We start from the raw sequence: 16970 nt of genomic DNA on the forward strand, positions 1-16970 counted from the left end.
GATAAAATTTTCTACCGTCTCATTGTCCCGCCGACGGATGTGAAGGAGCTCGTTTCTATCTTTCGTGTGTCTGCGCTGCTGGCTAAACTGTAAGATAAACTTTGATTCTAAATCTTCAAAGCTGTCTATTTCGCCTGTGGGCAGGCTATCCCACCAGACTTGGGCCGCGCCCACTAGCGTTTATACGAACATTTTGCACCATAAGGGCATGGACCAACAGGCCACTTCGCCGGCGCTCTTGAATAAGTTGAGATGATCATCCGGGTCGGCGAGACCATCATACTTGCCAACCGTTTGGGGCATTTTGGGTTTTTCCTTGATAGGCGCCTCGGCAATCCTTCGAGTGAATTTAGACCAGAACGTCGCGTCTACCGGCTTGTACGGTCTGGTAAGTTCATCTTCTTCCACATTTGTAGGTTGTGCTGGTGGGGCGTCCATACCCTGGACAGTTCCCACTATAGGGTTGGAGTTTCCTAATGCGGACACCCGGGGCCTGACTGTGTTTCCCCTGTCGGACACAGGCTCAGCCGTAGGCGGAGTCTGAGTATAAATCGGTTGTGGCGTTGGGACATTCCACCAGGGCGGCATGTAAGCCGCGTATGGCGATTGAGTGCTACCCTGCGTGGTTCCCTAGAGCGGATACGCCGAACCCCCGTACGGGGGTAAGTACCCATAAGGGGGTGCATAACAATACCCAGGGAAGTATACTTGGTTTCCTGGTGTGACGGGGGCCTTCATTATTCCGGCCGGCATGACGACCGGCTGGTGAGGCGGTGTTGATAATGCCGCCATGAGCGCCGCTGAGTATAGCGGTGGCATCGAGTTGGAAACCAGCGGTTGGTAGTATTGACGCATGCTAGTTTGTGATACGATGGTGCTGGGGCTCGCCGATGCGATGACAGGGACGGAAGAGAGGCGTGAAGCCTGTGTATTTGTAGTTATCGCTGGGGTGAACATATTACCGTTAGCTCCCCCCAACTCCCTAGATTGTAGTTGTGAGGGCATGTAAAGAAACGGACTCGTCACCACAGTCTGGGAAGAGACGGTGGTGATGTTGTCAAAACCTGGCGGTGGTCCTTCTGCCTCGAACTCTGGGTCTAGCGACCTCGTAATGGCTGGGGAAGACTGTGGTACGGCACCGAGGCTCGCCCCCAACGCCAAGTTATTGTTTGTCATCGTTTGATCTGCTACGTTCTGATCACTTGCCATGAGGTTCTGTCACTGAATAGGTCCCACGGATGGCGCCAATGAAGAAACACTGACCTATGTTGTGATTTTGGGCTAGGACTTCAATGATTAGTGACCCGAACGCTTGGCTGCAAAACAGAAACATCGTTAGGACTCGTTACAGGAATGGGGTTATTCCTGTAACCACCCTCCGGCGTGAGAATAAGTCTCGGTTTTTGGGAGTAAAGGAAATTGAGGAGAAGAAGTTATATGAGAGTAAGATGATCATACCTTATACGTTTACCTCTATTTATAGGTTCTCCCTTAGGGTTTCCTCTAACCTAGGATATATTCCGATAAGTTAGAGATTTACATGATCTTCCCGAAAAGTTGGAGATTTGGTTGTGTAACTTCCATGCAGATATGGAAAGTTCTAGAATAATCATTTATATTTACATTAAAATAATAGGTTGTAACCGGGTCGGATTGACCGATGCGGGTCACACCTCGTCAGGTACATCTTAAAGAACCCCGTATGTTGTACGGGTTAAATAAATTTATATAAAATAAAATATTAATAAACTTAATATATAAACCGAAAGTTAATAACAAACCCGACCATGAAATCAAACTGATGACTAGTTTGATCGTTTTCACGATTTTAGATCGAACCGTGAACACCCTTAATAATAACTAATAGGGTTATTTTGTGTTATTTATAATGTAGTGTAGTTATTAAAATAACTTTTGAAAATAATGTAAAACCACAACGTTTGAAATAATTTTTTTTTTTTGATGAAGATATAACTTAATTAGTTTTATTACATATCTAGAGTTTGAACCTGGGGTTATAAACCCGGTTAAATCAGTATTTAAAGAGTACAAATATACTTTATATTAACTATGGTACCCTATTAGTTATTTATACGTGGCTTTTAGTTTATGATTCGTTTGACGAAAATAATACTTTAAATACAGATTTATTATTATCTTATTAAGATAAACAAACAAATTCAAATAGAGAAAATATCATATATATTAGCTATCTTTAGTTAAAAAGATAACTGGTATTCTTAATTAATTAAGTAAGAGAGAAAGACGGAAAAACGAAAAAGGAAGACACGCGTATTGTTAGTGTATACGTCTGTAGCTTCCGTCAGTATGTAGTCATGTTTTGTAATGTTTGTGAACAATTTATGTATGTATGTATGTTAGATAGTTTAGTAGATCAGGATATGGCGCGTAAATGTTAAGTGCTGACTTTTGTTGACCATGCTAACCGATCGGCTAGCCCAGCCGATCGGACAGGCAAACCGATCGAACAGGGTGTTCGATCGAACAGCATGTCAGCCGATCGGCTAGCCCAGCCAATCGGCCAACACTCACTCTATCCTGATGCTACTTCCTATAAATAGCTAGCCGAACTGTTCATTTGTAACTTTTGCTATTTTGACTCTCTGGCGAACTCATGTCAGTCTGAACTTTCAAAGGCGCTCGTGTACTTTCAGATTCGATTAATGAAAGATCAGACAGAATTTCAGAGTTGAATTTGTTATCGTATATCTGTAGTTTGATTCAATGAATTCCGCGCATTGATCATATCCGATTCATCTAAGTTCCAGTCGATCAGATCCTGTGAAAAAGGGACCTACAAGTGGTATCAGGGCATCAGGGAGCTGAATCGAGATCTACGACGACGAATTCACCAGAATTCGAGCTTTTTTTGCCGATTTAGAGACAAATTTCACCGGAAATTTGTTATTTCTGCCGATTCGACTCAAATTTCACCGGAAATTTGACAGATTCTTCTACTTTCTACTCTGATCTAGCTTTGTTTCTCATTTTGTCACCATAAAATCGGAAAAACTTAAAATTGAGAGTGATTTTACGGTTAAAATTTGATAAATCTGCTATAGATCGATTCGCAATCATCAGAAGTATAATCCTTCAAGTTTTCATAACAGAATTCACCTTAAAACTTGTTCAAATTCATCAAAAACTATGAAAAGCTGTTCTTGGTTGCTGATGTCAGCCGTTCGGACGACCTAGCTGTTCTTAAGACTTGCTGACATCATCAACTCGATCGAACAAGCTGTTCGAACGACTTGAGTTACAGTGCTTACAGATTGTGTTGCTTACATCATCAGTGTTAGCCGATCGAACAAGTTAATCGATCGAACAACATTATTGATAATTGTTATCTTTTGCTTACGTCATATTGCTAGCCGATCGGACAAGCCGACCGATCGGACAGTGATTGATTGCTGTTACATTCATCTGTTGGACATCCAATCGAACAGGCTGATTGATCGAACAAGCCAATCGATCGAACAAGCTAACCGATTGAGTGTGTACTGTTCGATCGAACAAGTCATTCGATCCAAGTGCATTTGTGTTAGATTTTTTAAAATCACAAAGATTCTTCTAAGTGTTTGTTAAACTGTTTCAGGTATTTGAAAATGGACGAGTTCATGAACCCTTTTAGTGACATGTATGCATTCATTGGAAACACCGGAGATGATACGTCAAGCCGAACAAATGAAAATTCTCCGAATGCGAAGAAGACGTTGTCCGATGCCTTAAGCGTGGAAAGCGCGTATGGTACATATAATAAACCACCAAAGTTGATGGCGATCGAAGAGTATAACAGGTGGGCCAAAAGATTTGATGAATGGTTAAAAGCATTTGCGTACCCGAGCTGGAAAAGTTTAAAGAACGGCTTCAATAATGGAAGAGTAAATTATGAAAATCTGGCAGAAAGTGAAGATATAGAAAATTTTGTGGCTGAGCAGAAGTGCATAGCATTGATACATCAGTCAGTGAGAGACGATATAATCTCACTGATTGAATACACAAACGCAAAAGATCTTTGGGAAAAATTGAGAATCAAATGTGTTGGTACTGCTGAAATAGTCAAGAACAAAATGAAATTATTGAGAAAAGAATTTGACTTGTTCGGATGTTTAAAAAATGAGTCTGTTTCTAAAATGATTGAGCGATTTGGGCATCTAAAGCTGGAGCTGGCAAGACATGGAGTTATATATTCTCGAGAAGAGCTAGTCGACAAGTTGTTTGATTCTTTACCAGATGACAAAGATTGGCAATACTTTGCCCTGATGTTAAAGAACACGATAAAGCCAGAAGAGTTGACGGTTGATCTGCTAATTGAGAGACTAGAAAGTCATGAGCTGGAAATAAAGAAATTAAACAAGGTCAATCACTCATCGTACCAGCAGAATGTAGAACTGTACTATAGGGGTAGTATGATCCCGAAGACAATATCCCCCAAAACAGCCTTTTCAGCAGAAAGTTCACAACCGACGAATCAAGAAAGCTTAAACAGTGGTTTTCATGGAGGAATGTCATCCAATGCTTCAAGTCAAGGATCATCTTCTAGTACTTCAAGTCAACAACAATCAGCACCAAAGAATGTATTTCAATGCAACATCGCTGTGGATTTGAAAAATGGTCAAAATTTCAGTGAGGAGTCAGCAAAGCAACAGATGGTGTTCTTAGCCTCTGTGCTAGAATCATATGAAAGTCTTGTGGCTGGGAAGATAGGCAACACCAACGTAACGAAAGAAGACTACGATCAGATCGATCTGGAAGAGATGGAATTGATCGATATAAGGTGGTGCATGGCCAGTGCTGTAAGAAGAGCGCAACGTTTCATGGAAATTACTGGAAGAAAGTCTATTGGTGGACCATCTACCAAGTTAGGCTTTGACAAGACAAAAGCGACGTGTTTCAAGTGTAAACAGAAAGGTCACTTTAAGCGCGAGTGTCGAAATGCTTATGTTGATGATTCTGAAAATCCGTTTAGAGAAGATAATTACAAGAGAGCGATTTATCATCAGAATAAATCAGAACCGCCCAGGATGAAACAGCTTGAGGATACCTCAAAAGAAAAATCCAGAGCTCTCGTCGTGATTCATGATGACGAAGGGTTTGACTGGAGCGATTTGCTACCAGAAGAAGATACGGTTGGATATGCTTTTGTTGCAAAGATTGTTCCTTTTAAGGACAACAGAACGGAAGAAGAAAAGTTTGTCAACAGAAGAATGAAAGCCCAAACAAGAATGAGCAGAATCTACAACACTTACAAAGAAGCCAAAAGGGCAAAGAGATGGGATGCAGATAGAGAGTGTTACCTTGATCCTCAAGGAAACATTGCAGTTGATCTAGACTCCACTAGTGTCGATGCTCTCATTCAACAATTTGCTGATGAAGAAGAAGCCAGACATAAAGAATGGTGGGGAGGTGTTGAAGAGAAAGTAGAAGAGAAAGATGAAAAAGAAAAAGAGGCAGAGAAGAAGAAGCAAACAAAGAAGATTGATGATGGGATCATAGATACATCATAAGAGTTTATAGCTGAAAACCTGATGAAGATGGCTGACAGAATTCTTGCTGCAAAGGAGCTAGAGGTAGTTTCTAGTTCTGGAACTGAGTCAAAAGGCCAGGTCAGTCAGATTGATACAAACAAAGAGTCAGGTAAGAAAGTTAAAATTGAAAGTGACTGCAAGAATTGCATGAAAAACTGCAAGGATTGTAGTACTATTGCTTACCTTAACAACAAAAATGTTGAAGATCTGACAAAAAGAGTCAGAGATGTTGAAGATCAGATCTTAAACCGGGATAAAATGTTGAAAGCTTCAAACGAACGAGCAAAAGAGTTAACTGAAAAAATTGAAAGTGATAAAAGTGACATAGAAAGAACTAGGAAATAAAATGAAAAACTAATTCATGAAAATCGTCACCGAAAATTTTGAGAAGCTTAAACAAACGGTTAAAGATTCTGATGAACGAAATGGTAAAACAACAAAAGAAAATCTTCAACTGTCAGGAGTGCTTAGAGTAAAAGAGGAATTAATCAACAAATAACTGGATGAAATTGCAAAGTTGAAGCTTCAATTTCAAGAAGCTAAAACTGAAAATGAACGCATCCAGTTGAAATTGAACAGTTACAACTCCGCTAGCTTTGTTCTCCAACACATTGTTCCAAAACCAATTGGGAAGAACAAAGCAGGCGAAGATGTATACTCTGACGGAACCAGTGTGGGATTTCATCAGGTTCCACCACCAGTTCTAAACAATTTCTCAAAGAAGAAATCAGGGTTGGTTAATGATGAGGAAGTTAATGAAGTGAAACTTCCGGACACAATTGATATCACATTCACTTCATCTTCCGATGAAGATAGTGTCCAATCTGAAGTCGTGAATAGTGTAGTTGAAAATGTTTTAAAATCTGAGAGTGACACTTCTGAGGAAGATGAATGTTTTCTGGACAAATACATTCCAAAATCAAATCCAAAAACAACTTAAATGAGGAACCAAATCTTGTGATGTACAAAATGGTTGGATCTAATAAGTTGTATTCGGATCGTGATTTTCCGATAGAAAATGTGAATGTTGACAAAATAAGAAATGTGTTCAAATTAATTGAAATCAATGTGTCTGAAGTTGATGGGTTAAAGAGTGCTAAGAGGGAAATGAACTTTGAAAAGGATAAGTCTTACTACAAAAAACCTGTTGTACCTCCGCGTTTTCATAACAACAATCAAAACAGATGGTCGGATGGTTATCAGGGGGTAAGAATTATCCAAGAAAGAATGTTCAAAACAAGAAATTTGTGGAGAAGAAAGTATTTGTGAAAAGTTCGAGTTCGAGTTCACTTTCTGATGAAGAATCTAAAATCTTTTCAAAATCAAACAAAGAGTTCTTCGAGAAGAAAGCCTCACAGCCTCAGTCTGAAGGAACAAGTCGGGTAGTTGACACCCGAACATGCTTTAAATGCAATCAAGTTGGACATATTGCACGAAAGTGTACAAACTTGAAGCCTAAGACTGAAGTTGATGAGATTCAGAAAAAGAAAGTTGATGGAAAAGGAAAAGCTCCATTGCTTGTTGAGAAAAAGGTTTTGAAAAATGATAACACCAAAGTCAAAACCGAATCTGTTAAGAATGAGGTAACTAACAATGAAAACTTTTACAAACGAGCTGCCTCATCTCAACAAACTTGGAAGCCAAAATGTGTTGATCAGAAAGCAAGTTCTCCAAAACCAAAGGTTTCTGAGACTGAAAAGTCATCATCTTCGACCAAGAAGATGTATGTACCTTTGGATTTGTATGAGAAACCTCAGAAACAAAAATCAACTTCTGTAAAGAAGTATGTGGTGAAGAAAGACCAATCATCTGGTCAACCTCCGAAAAAGGATGTTTCTTTATGCAAAGAGGTTGAGATTGGGTCTGAGGAGAGCTTGAAGATGAACGACAAAAATTTTCCACCACTATACACAACAACAACTCACATCAATGTCAAGTTACCCGAGTCAAAGAAGGCTTGGGTAACATCAAAATCTAATTAAGTGTTTTTGATATGTGCAGGGGCTTCCTAGATCCGTTTCACGTTAGATTATGGATAGTGGAGCTTCTCGGCACATGACGGGAGAAAAAGCCCTGTTGTATGATGTTAGAGGGTTTAACGGAGGTTACGTGGGTTTTGCTGGAAATCAAGGAGGTAGAATAATTGGTGAGGGAACTCTATCCAATAGGATTGTCAAATTTGAAAGAGTATATTACATTGCTGAGCTGGAGAAGAATTTGCTGAGTATTTCTCAAATCTGTGACCGCATGTATACAACGCACTTCACAGATAAAGAATGTTTGATCCTGAAACCAGGGTTTGTTGTCCCCAAAGAGTGGATAATCATGAGAGCACCGAGAGTCAATGACCCGTACGTTTTAGACATGAGTACAGCAACTACTTCAACAGGTCAAGCTCATTGTTTCATGTCTCGAGCCACTGAAAAAGAGTCACAGTTATGGCACAGAAAGATGGGGCATATACATCTTCGAAAAATGAATTACTTGGTTCACAACGATTTAGTCAATGGAGTTCATTTGAAAGGTTTCCATCTGGAAGGAGAATGTATTAGCTGCATCAAAGGGAAACAAAAGAAGAAATCTCATCCGCATAAGCAAGTTAATTCTGTCTCAAGACCGTTAGAGAGAATTCATATGGATCTTTTTGGTCCAGTAAACGTTAAGAGTATTACCGGTGATCTCTACTGTCTTGTAGTAACAGACGATTATTCAAGGTTTTCACGGGCGTCATTTCTGAAAACAAAAGATGAGACCTTCGACAGTTTGATGGCGTTGTTCAGAAAAATTGAAAACCTGTACCAAGCTCGTATCAGAAGAATCAGAAGCGACAACGGTACTGAGTTCAAGAACAACCAAATGGAAGATTTTGTGATGAGAGAGGAATCTTGCATGAATTTAGTGCTCCTTACACTCCGCAGCAAAATGGAGTAGTTGAACGAAAGAACAGGACAGTAATTGAAACGGCCAGGACGATGCTTGCTGATTCAAAGCTACCAATCAACTTTTGGGTAGAAGCAGTGTCAGCCGCATGTTATACTCTCAACCGGGTTCTCACTGTAAAGAAATTCAAAAAAACATGCTTTGAGCTGATAAATCACCGCAAACCTACCTAAAGTATCTGGAACCGTTTGGGTCTCCCTGCACAGTTTTAGAGCCTTTTGGGAAGTTTGGACCGAAGAGCATTGAAGGAATATTTGTGGGATACTCGAGTCCACAAAAACGAGTTTTTGTTCCAAGTTTAAAGCGGATTATAGAAGCACACAATGTTGAATGTCAAGGTTATACAATGCCACCACAGAACCCCGGTGACTCATGGCGCTTCAATTATGATACTCTGTGGGATTCATTCGACATGGAGGAAGAACCAGAGTTCTTTGACGAATTGGATATTCAGAGATAGTATGAGTCTTCTCATGAAAGGTTCCCAGCTGAGTCTTCCACACGTCAACGGCAAACTTCAAATGATGATGAAGCCGGTCCAAGCAATGCTGGAGAACATGATGATATTCAGCAATCTCCTTCAGAACATGAACAAGCTCCCGATAATCAGACAACAACAAATGATGAATCAACTCCTAATATCGGTCCAACATTTGATCATGGTGATTCAGAGTCTGAGGGGGAGCAGATCCAGATTTCAGATCAAACAATTCCAATCAGGGAACAAAATGCAAATCAAAATGTCACAAATTTGGAAGGCGAGGTAGACGTTCCAGGCGAGGTGATGCCAAGAACTCTTTCATATCATCCTGAAGAACTGATAATTAGAGAGTTACAATCAGGCGTTCGCACCAGACGACAGATTGACCAAGGCCTTACTTGCTTTTATTCTACTGTTGCTCCTTTACAAACAAAATTTTCACTCAGTTGTTTCATTTCGCAGATTGAGCCACGAACATACAAGGAAGCACTAACTGAAGATTCATGGGTCAACGCTATGCAAGAGGAGTTAAACCAATTTGAAAAGTTGGGAGTCTGGAAGCTAGTGGATTTGCCTGAAGGTCACAGGAAGATAAACACCAAGTGGGTGTTTAAGTGCAAAAGAGACGACAGAGGGGTTGTTATTCGAAACAAAGCTCGACTCGTTGTCCAAGGCTTCAGTCAGCAAGAGGGTATAGATTTCACAGAAGTATATGCTCCCGTTGCTCGACTTGAAGCAATTTGAATCTTCCTAGCATTTGCATCGTGGAAGGGATTCAAAGTGTACCAGCTTGATGTTAAGTCGGCTTTTCTCTACGGTAAAGTGAAGGAGGAAGTCTATGTCGAACAGCCACCGGGCTTCACCGACCCAATCCATAAGACAAGGTTTATCTCTTGGATAAGGTGTTATACGGCTTACACCAGGCCCCGAGAGCCTAGTATGAGACCCTGTCTCAGCATTTGCTAGCCAATCACTTCATCCGAGGAAAGATAGACGCCACCCTCTTCACAAAAGAAGACGACGGACATCTTCTGATAGTACAGATCTATGTGGATGACATAATTTTCGGGTCTACAAATGAACAACTCTGCAAAGACTTTGAAAATGTTGTGAAGCAGAAGTTCGAAATGTCATCGATGGGTGAGATGAAATTCTTCTTGGGACTTCAGGTTGATCAACTACCCGAGGGAATGTTCATACATCAGACAAAGTACGTTCATGATGTCTTGGAGAAGTTCGGGATGTCAGGAGTGTCAACAATGTCCACCCCATTAGCGACGAACCATGGGATAAATCCTGATCTCACCGGAGATAAAGTGGATGAAACATTGTATCGCTCCATGATCGGTTCGCTAATGTACTTGACAGCTTCAAGGCCGGATATTATGTATCCTACTTGCCTCGCAGCACGGTTTCAGTCAAACCCCAGAGCTTCGCATTTGATTATTGTGAAAAGGATATTACGCTACCTGAAAGGAACTCCATCTTTGGGGTTGTGGTATCCAAAAGAACGCGACTTCACGCTCGAAGGGTATTCTGATTCTGACTTCGGATGCTGCAAAGTCAACGCCAAATCAACAACAGCGGGGTGCCAGTTTTTCGGACCACGGTTGGTCACCTGGCAATGCAAGAAGCAGACCTCTGTAGCTTTATCCACATGTGAAGCTGAGTACGTATCTGCAAATAGCTGTCGCTCTCAGATCTTGTGGATCCAGCAACAGATGTGCGATTACGGTTTGCAATTCCTTAACTCCCCTATCATTGTTGATAATGAGGCAGCAATAAACATCACTAAAAATCCTGTTCATCATGCTAAAACGAAACATATTGAAATTCGTCATCACTTCATTCGTGATTGTTTCGAGAAGAAGTTGATACGAATTGAGAAAATCCACACTGACGAGCAAAAAGCTGATTTACATACCAAAGAATTTGATAAAAAACGTTTTCAATATTAGCTAAAATTGAATGGTATGAAGCTTTTGTCGGTAATGGAGGGGATTATTAGCATTGATGAAAACTCCACTGTAGATGATGATGAAAAACAATCTGCAATGGTTTGTCGATTTTTTACTTGTTTTGGTCTTTAGGGGGAGATAGGTAATTTCAGAAAATCCAAAAACAATAAAAAATTGAAAAAACCCAAAAACATAAGAAAATGTCTAAAATCCAAAAACAATAGAAAATTGAAAAAGAGCTTGTGTAAAAAGGGAAAATGATAGTACATCAGCTAGACAGTCTCAGTATGCTAAAGATTTGTAATGAATATAGTGTTAAACAGTATCGCTGATGATGTGTCAATAGGTTTTTATACATTTAGTAGGTTTGTTTGGGATATAAACATAATATTTCAAACTTGCCTATTTTGTGGGGAACACTACTTGGATATATAGGTAACCCCTGAAATCTCGTTTGAAAGGTCCCTCTTTCTGAAATACTAGGTCTTTATACTTAGTGATATCTGGGGTATTATTACAGGACTTCTGCTGAATGGAAGTTCTGACCTAGTCCCCGAATAATACTTTCCGCATTGCTTGAAACATAGCGCAGCCCTCAGCAAATTGATGAAACAATAAAATTGATAATCATTGCTGTTGTAAAAAAGATCCTCTAAAGGGGACACACCAAAAGTCGAAGTCGTCATCTCTCTGCTGAACGGAAGTTCTGACCTGAGCTCTCACGACCCTCGCATTTAAACCCCTTACAGATATCATCTGTGGTATACTCACCTGTAAGACTGAATATTGGGATCTAGATACGGGAGTATATTCAAGAGGTGGGACACATGAATGAGTTTAAGTTCTTAATTCACCTAATTCATATCCTGAACAGATTGAAACTTGTATAAAAATTTAAAATGTATCAGTATATTGACAATCGATGTGAATTGTTTAATACTTATAATGCTATCAAGCTTAACGGTACTTGTGACTTGTCGGTAGCTAATATGATTCCCTAACATGCTAACCAAAAATATGTTTGTAAATACTTTACTTTCATTACATTCTGTATTTTAGTTTCTGTAATTCATTTCTAGTTTAGAGATTTTATAAAAAATACAAAAAAGATTTTTCATTTCTGCTTTATTTTACGACAAACCAAAGCAGAGAGTTGATCTTCAGATTCACAGTCTGATGCAGATGCAGGAAGTTGTTCTAAACTGGAAGATGGGTTGGGAGCTAATCTTGATAGAACCAAAGAAAATGAAAAGTCCATGCAAGTTCATTAATTTGAAACTTGTAAATTTTCAGAAAAAGATTGATCAAAATATCAGTATGTTTTGTCTTGGGTCAACCAAGGTCATTAAGTTGAACTTGGTTGGCAAATTAAGTACCTAGGGTCATTAACTTGGACCTAGATACTTAAGTGGATTTCTCAAACACTGATAAAGTCAAAACGGTCAAAAAGTCAAAGATTTGAGAGTCAAAGGGTCACCTGGATCGAACAGGCTGACCGATCGGCCAGCATTGCTAGCCGATCGAACAGCCAAGCCGTGTCAAGGACACCTATAAATAGGTGGTCAAGGGTTCAGTCAAACAGTTACAATATTCGATCGGCCGACCTTTCTCTCTCAAAATTTTTCTTCTGATTTCGTTGATTCTTGATTCCCTTTGGAGATAGAACATTGATTGTTTGGTTTGCACATCATTCACAATGCCGAAGGTATGTATTTCTTAATCAAATGTGCAATTTTTATGTGTTCTTCATGATCGTATATGTCGGTACCTTTGATCTTAGATTTAAGAAGTTTTAGGAACTTTTGATGAATTTCAAGCATAGGGTTGTGTTCGGAATGATTAGATCTATAAGTTTACCGGATCAATTTGTGTTAAATCTTGTTTAAACTGTGTAGATCTAAGAAATTGGTGTTCGGCAGTCGGCGAGGTTTTTGAGGAATTGAGCCTTGATTTGAACGAGTTAGATAGCAATGAACATAGGGTTTTGATCGCGACAACATTAGGAACATGGATATGTGTTCAATTTGTGTTAATTTGCCTAAAAAAAATTTTGAGTCTATTGTATGTTCATAATCTGTTCTTGAACGAGATGCCAGCCGATCGGCTAGCCTAGCCGATCGGACAACCATGATAATAATTGCCTGTGTTGATGATTAATAGGATTGTTCATGCCTTGAAAATTGTGCCTTCATATGTTATGAAATTTTTGTGATAAAATGTTTAAATGTATGCTAGCCGATCGGTCAGCATTGCTAGCCGATCGAACAGCATTGCTAGCCGATCGGTCAGCATTGCAAGCCGATCGGACAGCATCCTTAACATAACATAGATTTCTGTGCAAGATTGCCAACCGATCGGTCAGCATCTGCCAGCCGATCGGACATCATTAGTGAAAACTCTATTACTGTTTAAACATAGTTTGCTAACCAATCAGTCAGCATTGCTAGCCGATCGAACAGCATTCTATCATACCTTGTTATCTAAATAGAGTGATAGTTCGATCGAACAGCATAGCTAGCCGACCGAACAGCATGAGTAGCCGATCGGTCAACATTGCAAGCCGATCGAACAGCCCTGCCAACCGATCGAACAGCAATGCTAACCGATCGAACAGGCCATTCGTTTCTCTAGTACTATCACATAGAGATTCTCAGTGTTAGAAAAATTTTCAAAACCTTCATCCTTCATCCTTATGCCTCAATAACTGTGCAAATGATTAATAATGCATATACTTACAGGGAAGAGGAAAGGATACAGACAAAGGTCAAAATGTACATTGCGTGATTGATGCTGAAAACACGGATGGTACAGTGATTGAAAAGATGGCAAAATTTTTGAGAGAAAGCAGAGTGGCAAAGGCTTTATCTGATAGAACTGCTGTTTATGAGTCTCATGTTAGAGCTTTCTGGGACACAGCAAGATTTGAAGAATCAGAAAAGATGATACACGCAGTTTTGAGAAAGAAAGACCAAGCTGGAAAAGACATAGATGTGGAGTTTGAGTTTGGTGTTGAGGATATTAGGAGAGTTCTTGACTTACATGATTCTGTTGATGGCCCAACAATCATGTTTGAACGTCTTGTTAAAGGGTTGTGGTGCATAATGGGATTTACCGGGCATATTAATGGAAAACTGCTTAAAAGAAATTTCTCAAAGGCTTACAGGTACTTGATGCACTGCATGGTGCATTCAATGTCACATAGAAAAGGAGCATATGATGAAGTACCTGATTACATCATGAACTTCATTGCTAGCCTGGTATTGAACAAAAAGTACAACATTTCTCAAGTAATCTTTGAGTACATGAAAGAGAATTGCAAAAATGAAGGAGATAGATATATCATGTACCCAAGGTTCATCATGATGCTGATAAATGATAAGATCAAGGATCTTCCAAAGAACAGAGATGACATCATCGATTTGAGAAACGTAAACAACGAAACAATTGCAAGAATCACCAAAGAAAAGGATGCAAAAAAAAAAACAAATAATATGCAAAATCAAGGATAAAGACTATGTTGCTCCTGTGAATGAGAAGTGGAGACATGAGAATAGTGATTCAGATAATGAAAATGTTAAGATGAGCGAGATGGCTGAGAAGAAGACTAGATGGTGGTGTGTAAGAGATAGAAAACGAAAGATAACACCTAAGTCATCCCCTGCAGTTTCTATTCCGAAGGATGGAGATAAGGGTATAGTGAAAGGGGGAGTCTTAAGACAGTAAGAATTTATGTTTATTAAATGTTTCTAACAACTCTGTCAATATTTGTTTTGTAGGGTCTTCTGGAGAACCGCAGCAAAGATTGATAGATGAAACTGTATTGGAGCCGTCTGTGGTTATTGAGCAAGGAGTTGATCTTCTGAATCAATCTTTTGAAAGCTATCTGAAAAGGAATGAGGCAGCTCAAAAGGCTCAAGGATCGAGTGTTGACAGTTGAACCAGTGGTTGAGGTTCAGGATAGTTCAAGCGAAGGTGATTCTGAAGCTACACAATCTGAATCTGAATTGGATCCAACAACTTTTGGAAGAGGGAAAGCTCAACTAAAGAAAAAGCCTTTGAAGAAAAAGAAAACATCTGATGAAGAAGATTTGTCTTATGAACCAGATGATCCAAAGAATCAAAGAAAGAAGAGAAAAGTTGTTCAAGCTGGAGTTATTCCAAGACAAGTTAGAGCAAAGAAAGCTGGTGCTGAACCACATAAAGAAAAAGGAGGAAAGAAACATCTTCAGAAGTCAAAGGTTCTTGAAACAGAAAAAGATCAAATTATTGAAACTCCAAAAGAACCTGAGGTACAAAGTACTGAAGAACCTGTGGTGAAAGCTCAAGAAAGAACAGGAGGTGATGATGATTATGTAGAAATCACTGGATTCAAAGCTGCTACTCCACGTCCTCCTCCACAAGATAAACAAGGATCGTCACATCCTAAAGATTCAAAGTTTGATTACATTTTTGAAGGTCTTCTAGAAGCAACAGGAATTTACACAGAAGACATTCCTGAAGACGATTATGACATGTTCAACAATGAAGCAGTACAAGAATTGTTACAAAAGGTCAACAAGTTGGAAAAAGAAAAAGCCAAAACAGAATTAGAACGTGATATTCTAAAGAAGCAGGTTGATAATTTGATGAAAGCTTCTGATCAAGTCAGAGCAGTGTTGATAGACCAAGAGGAAACAATGAACAAAATGAAGAATGAAGCTCATGATAATTCAAAGGTGTTTGAACTATTGACGGCAGAGATTGCTTCGTTGAATGTGAATATAAAAAACTTGGAAGATGTGAATCAGATGCTTAATCAGCTTCTCAGTGAGATGAGTGAAGCTTCATCAAACGAAATGAAGTCAATGAAGTTGGAGATGGAAGCCATGAAGGCAGACGGTGAAAGATGAACAACTTCATATGCTATAATCTGTCATGGAGAGTCATTTCAAGATGGATGTTCATGCCGCATTCAATGAAATAGAAGTGAAAAAAGCTGAAGAAAGAAGAATGGAACGTGAAAGACGTCTAGCTGAAGAAGCCACCCAAAAGAACAAAGGTGTGATTGATGATACTCAAGAAGCTGGTGGATCGTCAAGTCAACCTGAAATTGGTGGTTCATCAAACCAAGAAGATATAGAAATGGTTGAAGCTGAAGATGTTCAGGAACAAGTTGATCAAGACTTCATGATGGTTGGTGAGTCTTCTGAACCTTTGGATGCTGAAAATGTTCTTAGAAAAGTGGTTGTTATTCAAAGAAAGAAAAAGGCTAGAGAAGTGCTGTTACTGGAATGGAGGACAGATCAGTTCGTACTTGTTGGTGATGCCTATCCAGTGCCTTACAATATTCAAGAAGTTGCTCGTCAAATGAAAGTTAAAGAAAGGCGAAGAAAGGCAATGAAAGCTCGTGGAGAAATCGTTGATGATGACTCCGATGTAGAGCTATTTGGAGATGATGAAGAAGAAGATAAAGATGATAACGATGAGGAAAAGGATGACAAGCCTGATGATCATGATGATAAGGGAGATGATGATAACGATTAGGGTGCTTCCAGGTTATTGATCAGAGATCCAATTGTTCAAGAAAGAATCCATGAATTGATGAATGATGAAATCAATGAACAAGAGGATGACTTACAAAATGAAGCTTCATCATCAGGAAAGCAGCATGCTGATCAGGTATTTCTTTCAAACCCAACTGTCATTTACTTGAATGTTCAATAAGAAGGTGAGGTTGAGGTTAGAAGAACTAGAGCTGAAATGCTAGAAGAGTTGGGGTTAGAAGAAAGAAAGTTTAAGTTTGATATTGAGGACGAGATTCCTCAGTCACCAGCAAAAGACTTTGAGCCCAGATATGCATATGAAGCAGATCATTATGATGATGTGATTGTTGAAGATGCTTCAGATTCATCCGAAGATGAAATTGATTTTCATTATACTGGGGTTGATGAAACGTTTCCTTCATTTGCTGAGATGTTCAAAGACCGAAATGAAGATGAAATTAAGAGGAAAATTGTTGAAAAGATCTCCACAGAAGGTGTTCCTGAAACTATTCCGAGAGAG

The 16970-nt window shown here is 39.4% G+C and overlaps 1 protein-coding gene across 1 annotated transcript; it reads left to right on the plus strand.

Moving 5' to 3' along the window:
- The first annotated feature begins 15842 nt into the window (after positions 1 to 15842).
- Positions 15843 to 16451, plus strand: LOC110919259 (uncharacterized protein DDB_G0283697-like). Its single transcript, XM_022163532.1, has one exon. The coding sequence runs from the start codon at positions 15843 to 15845 to the stop codon at positions 16449 to 16451; it is 609 nt and encodes a 202-aa protein (XP_022019224.1).
- The last annotated feature ends 519 nt before the right edge of the window (positions 16452 to 16970 follow it).

This window comes from Helianthus annuus, chromosome 16, assembly GCF_002127325.2.
Source record: "Helianthus annuus cultivar XRQ/B chromosome 16, HanXRQr2.0-SUNRISE, whole genome shotgun sequence".
NCBI lineage: Eukaryota > Viridiplantae > Streptophyta > Magnoliopsida > Asterales > Asteraceae > Helianthus > Helianthus annuus.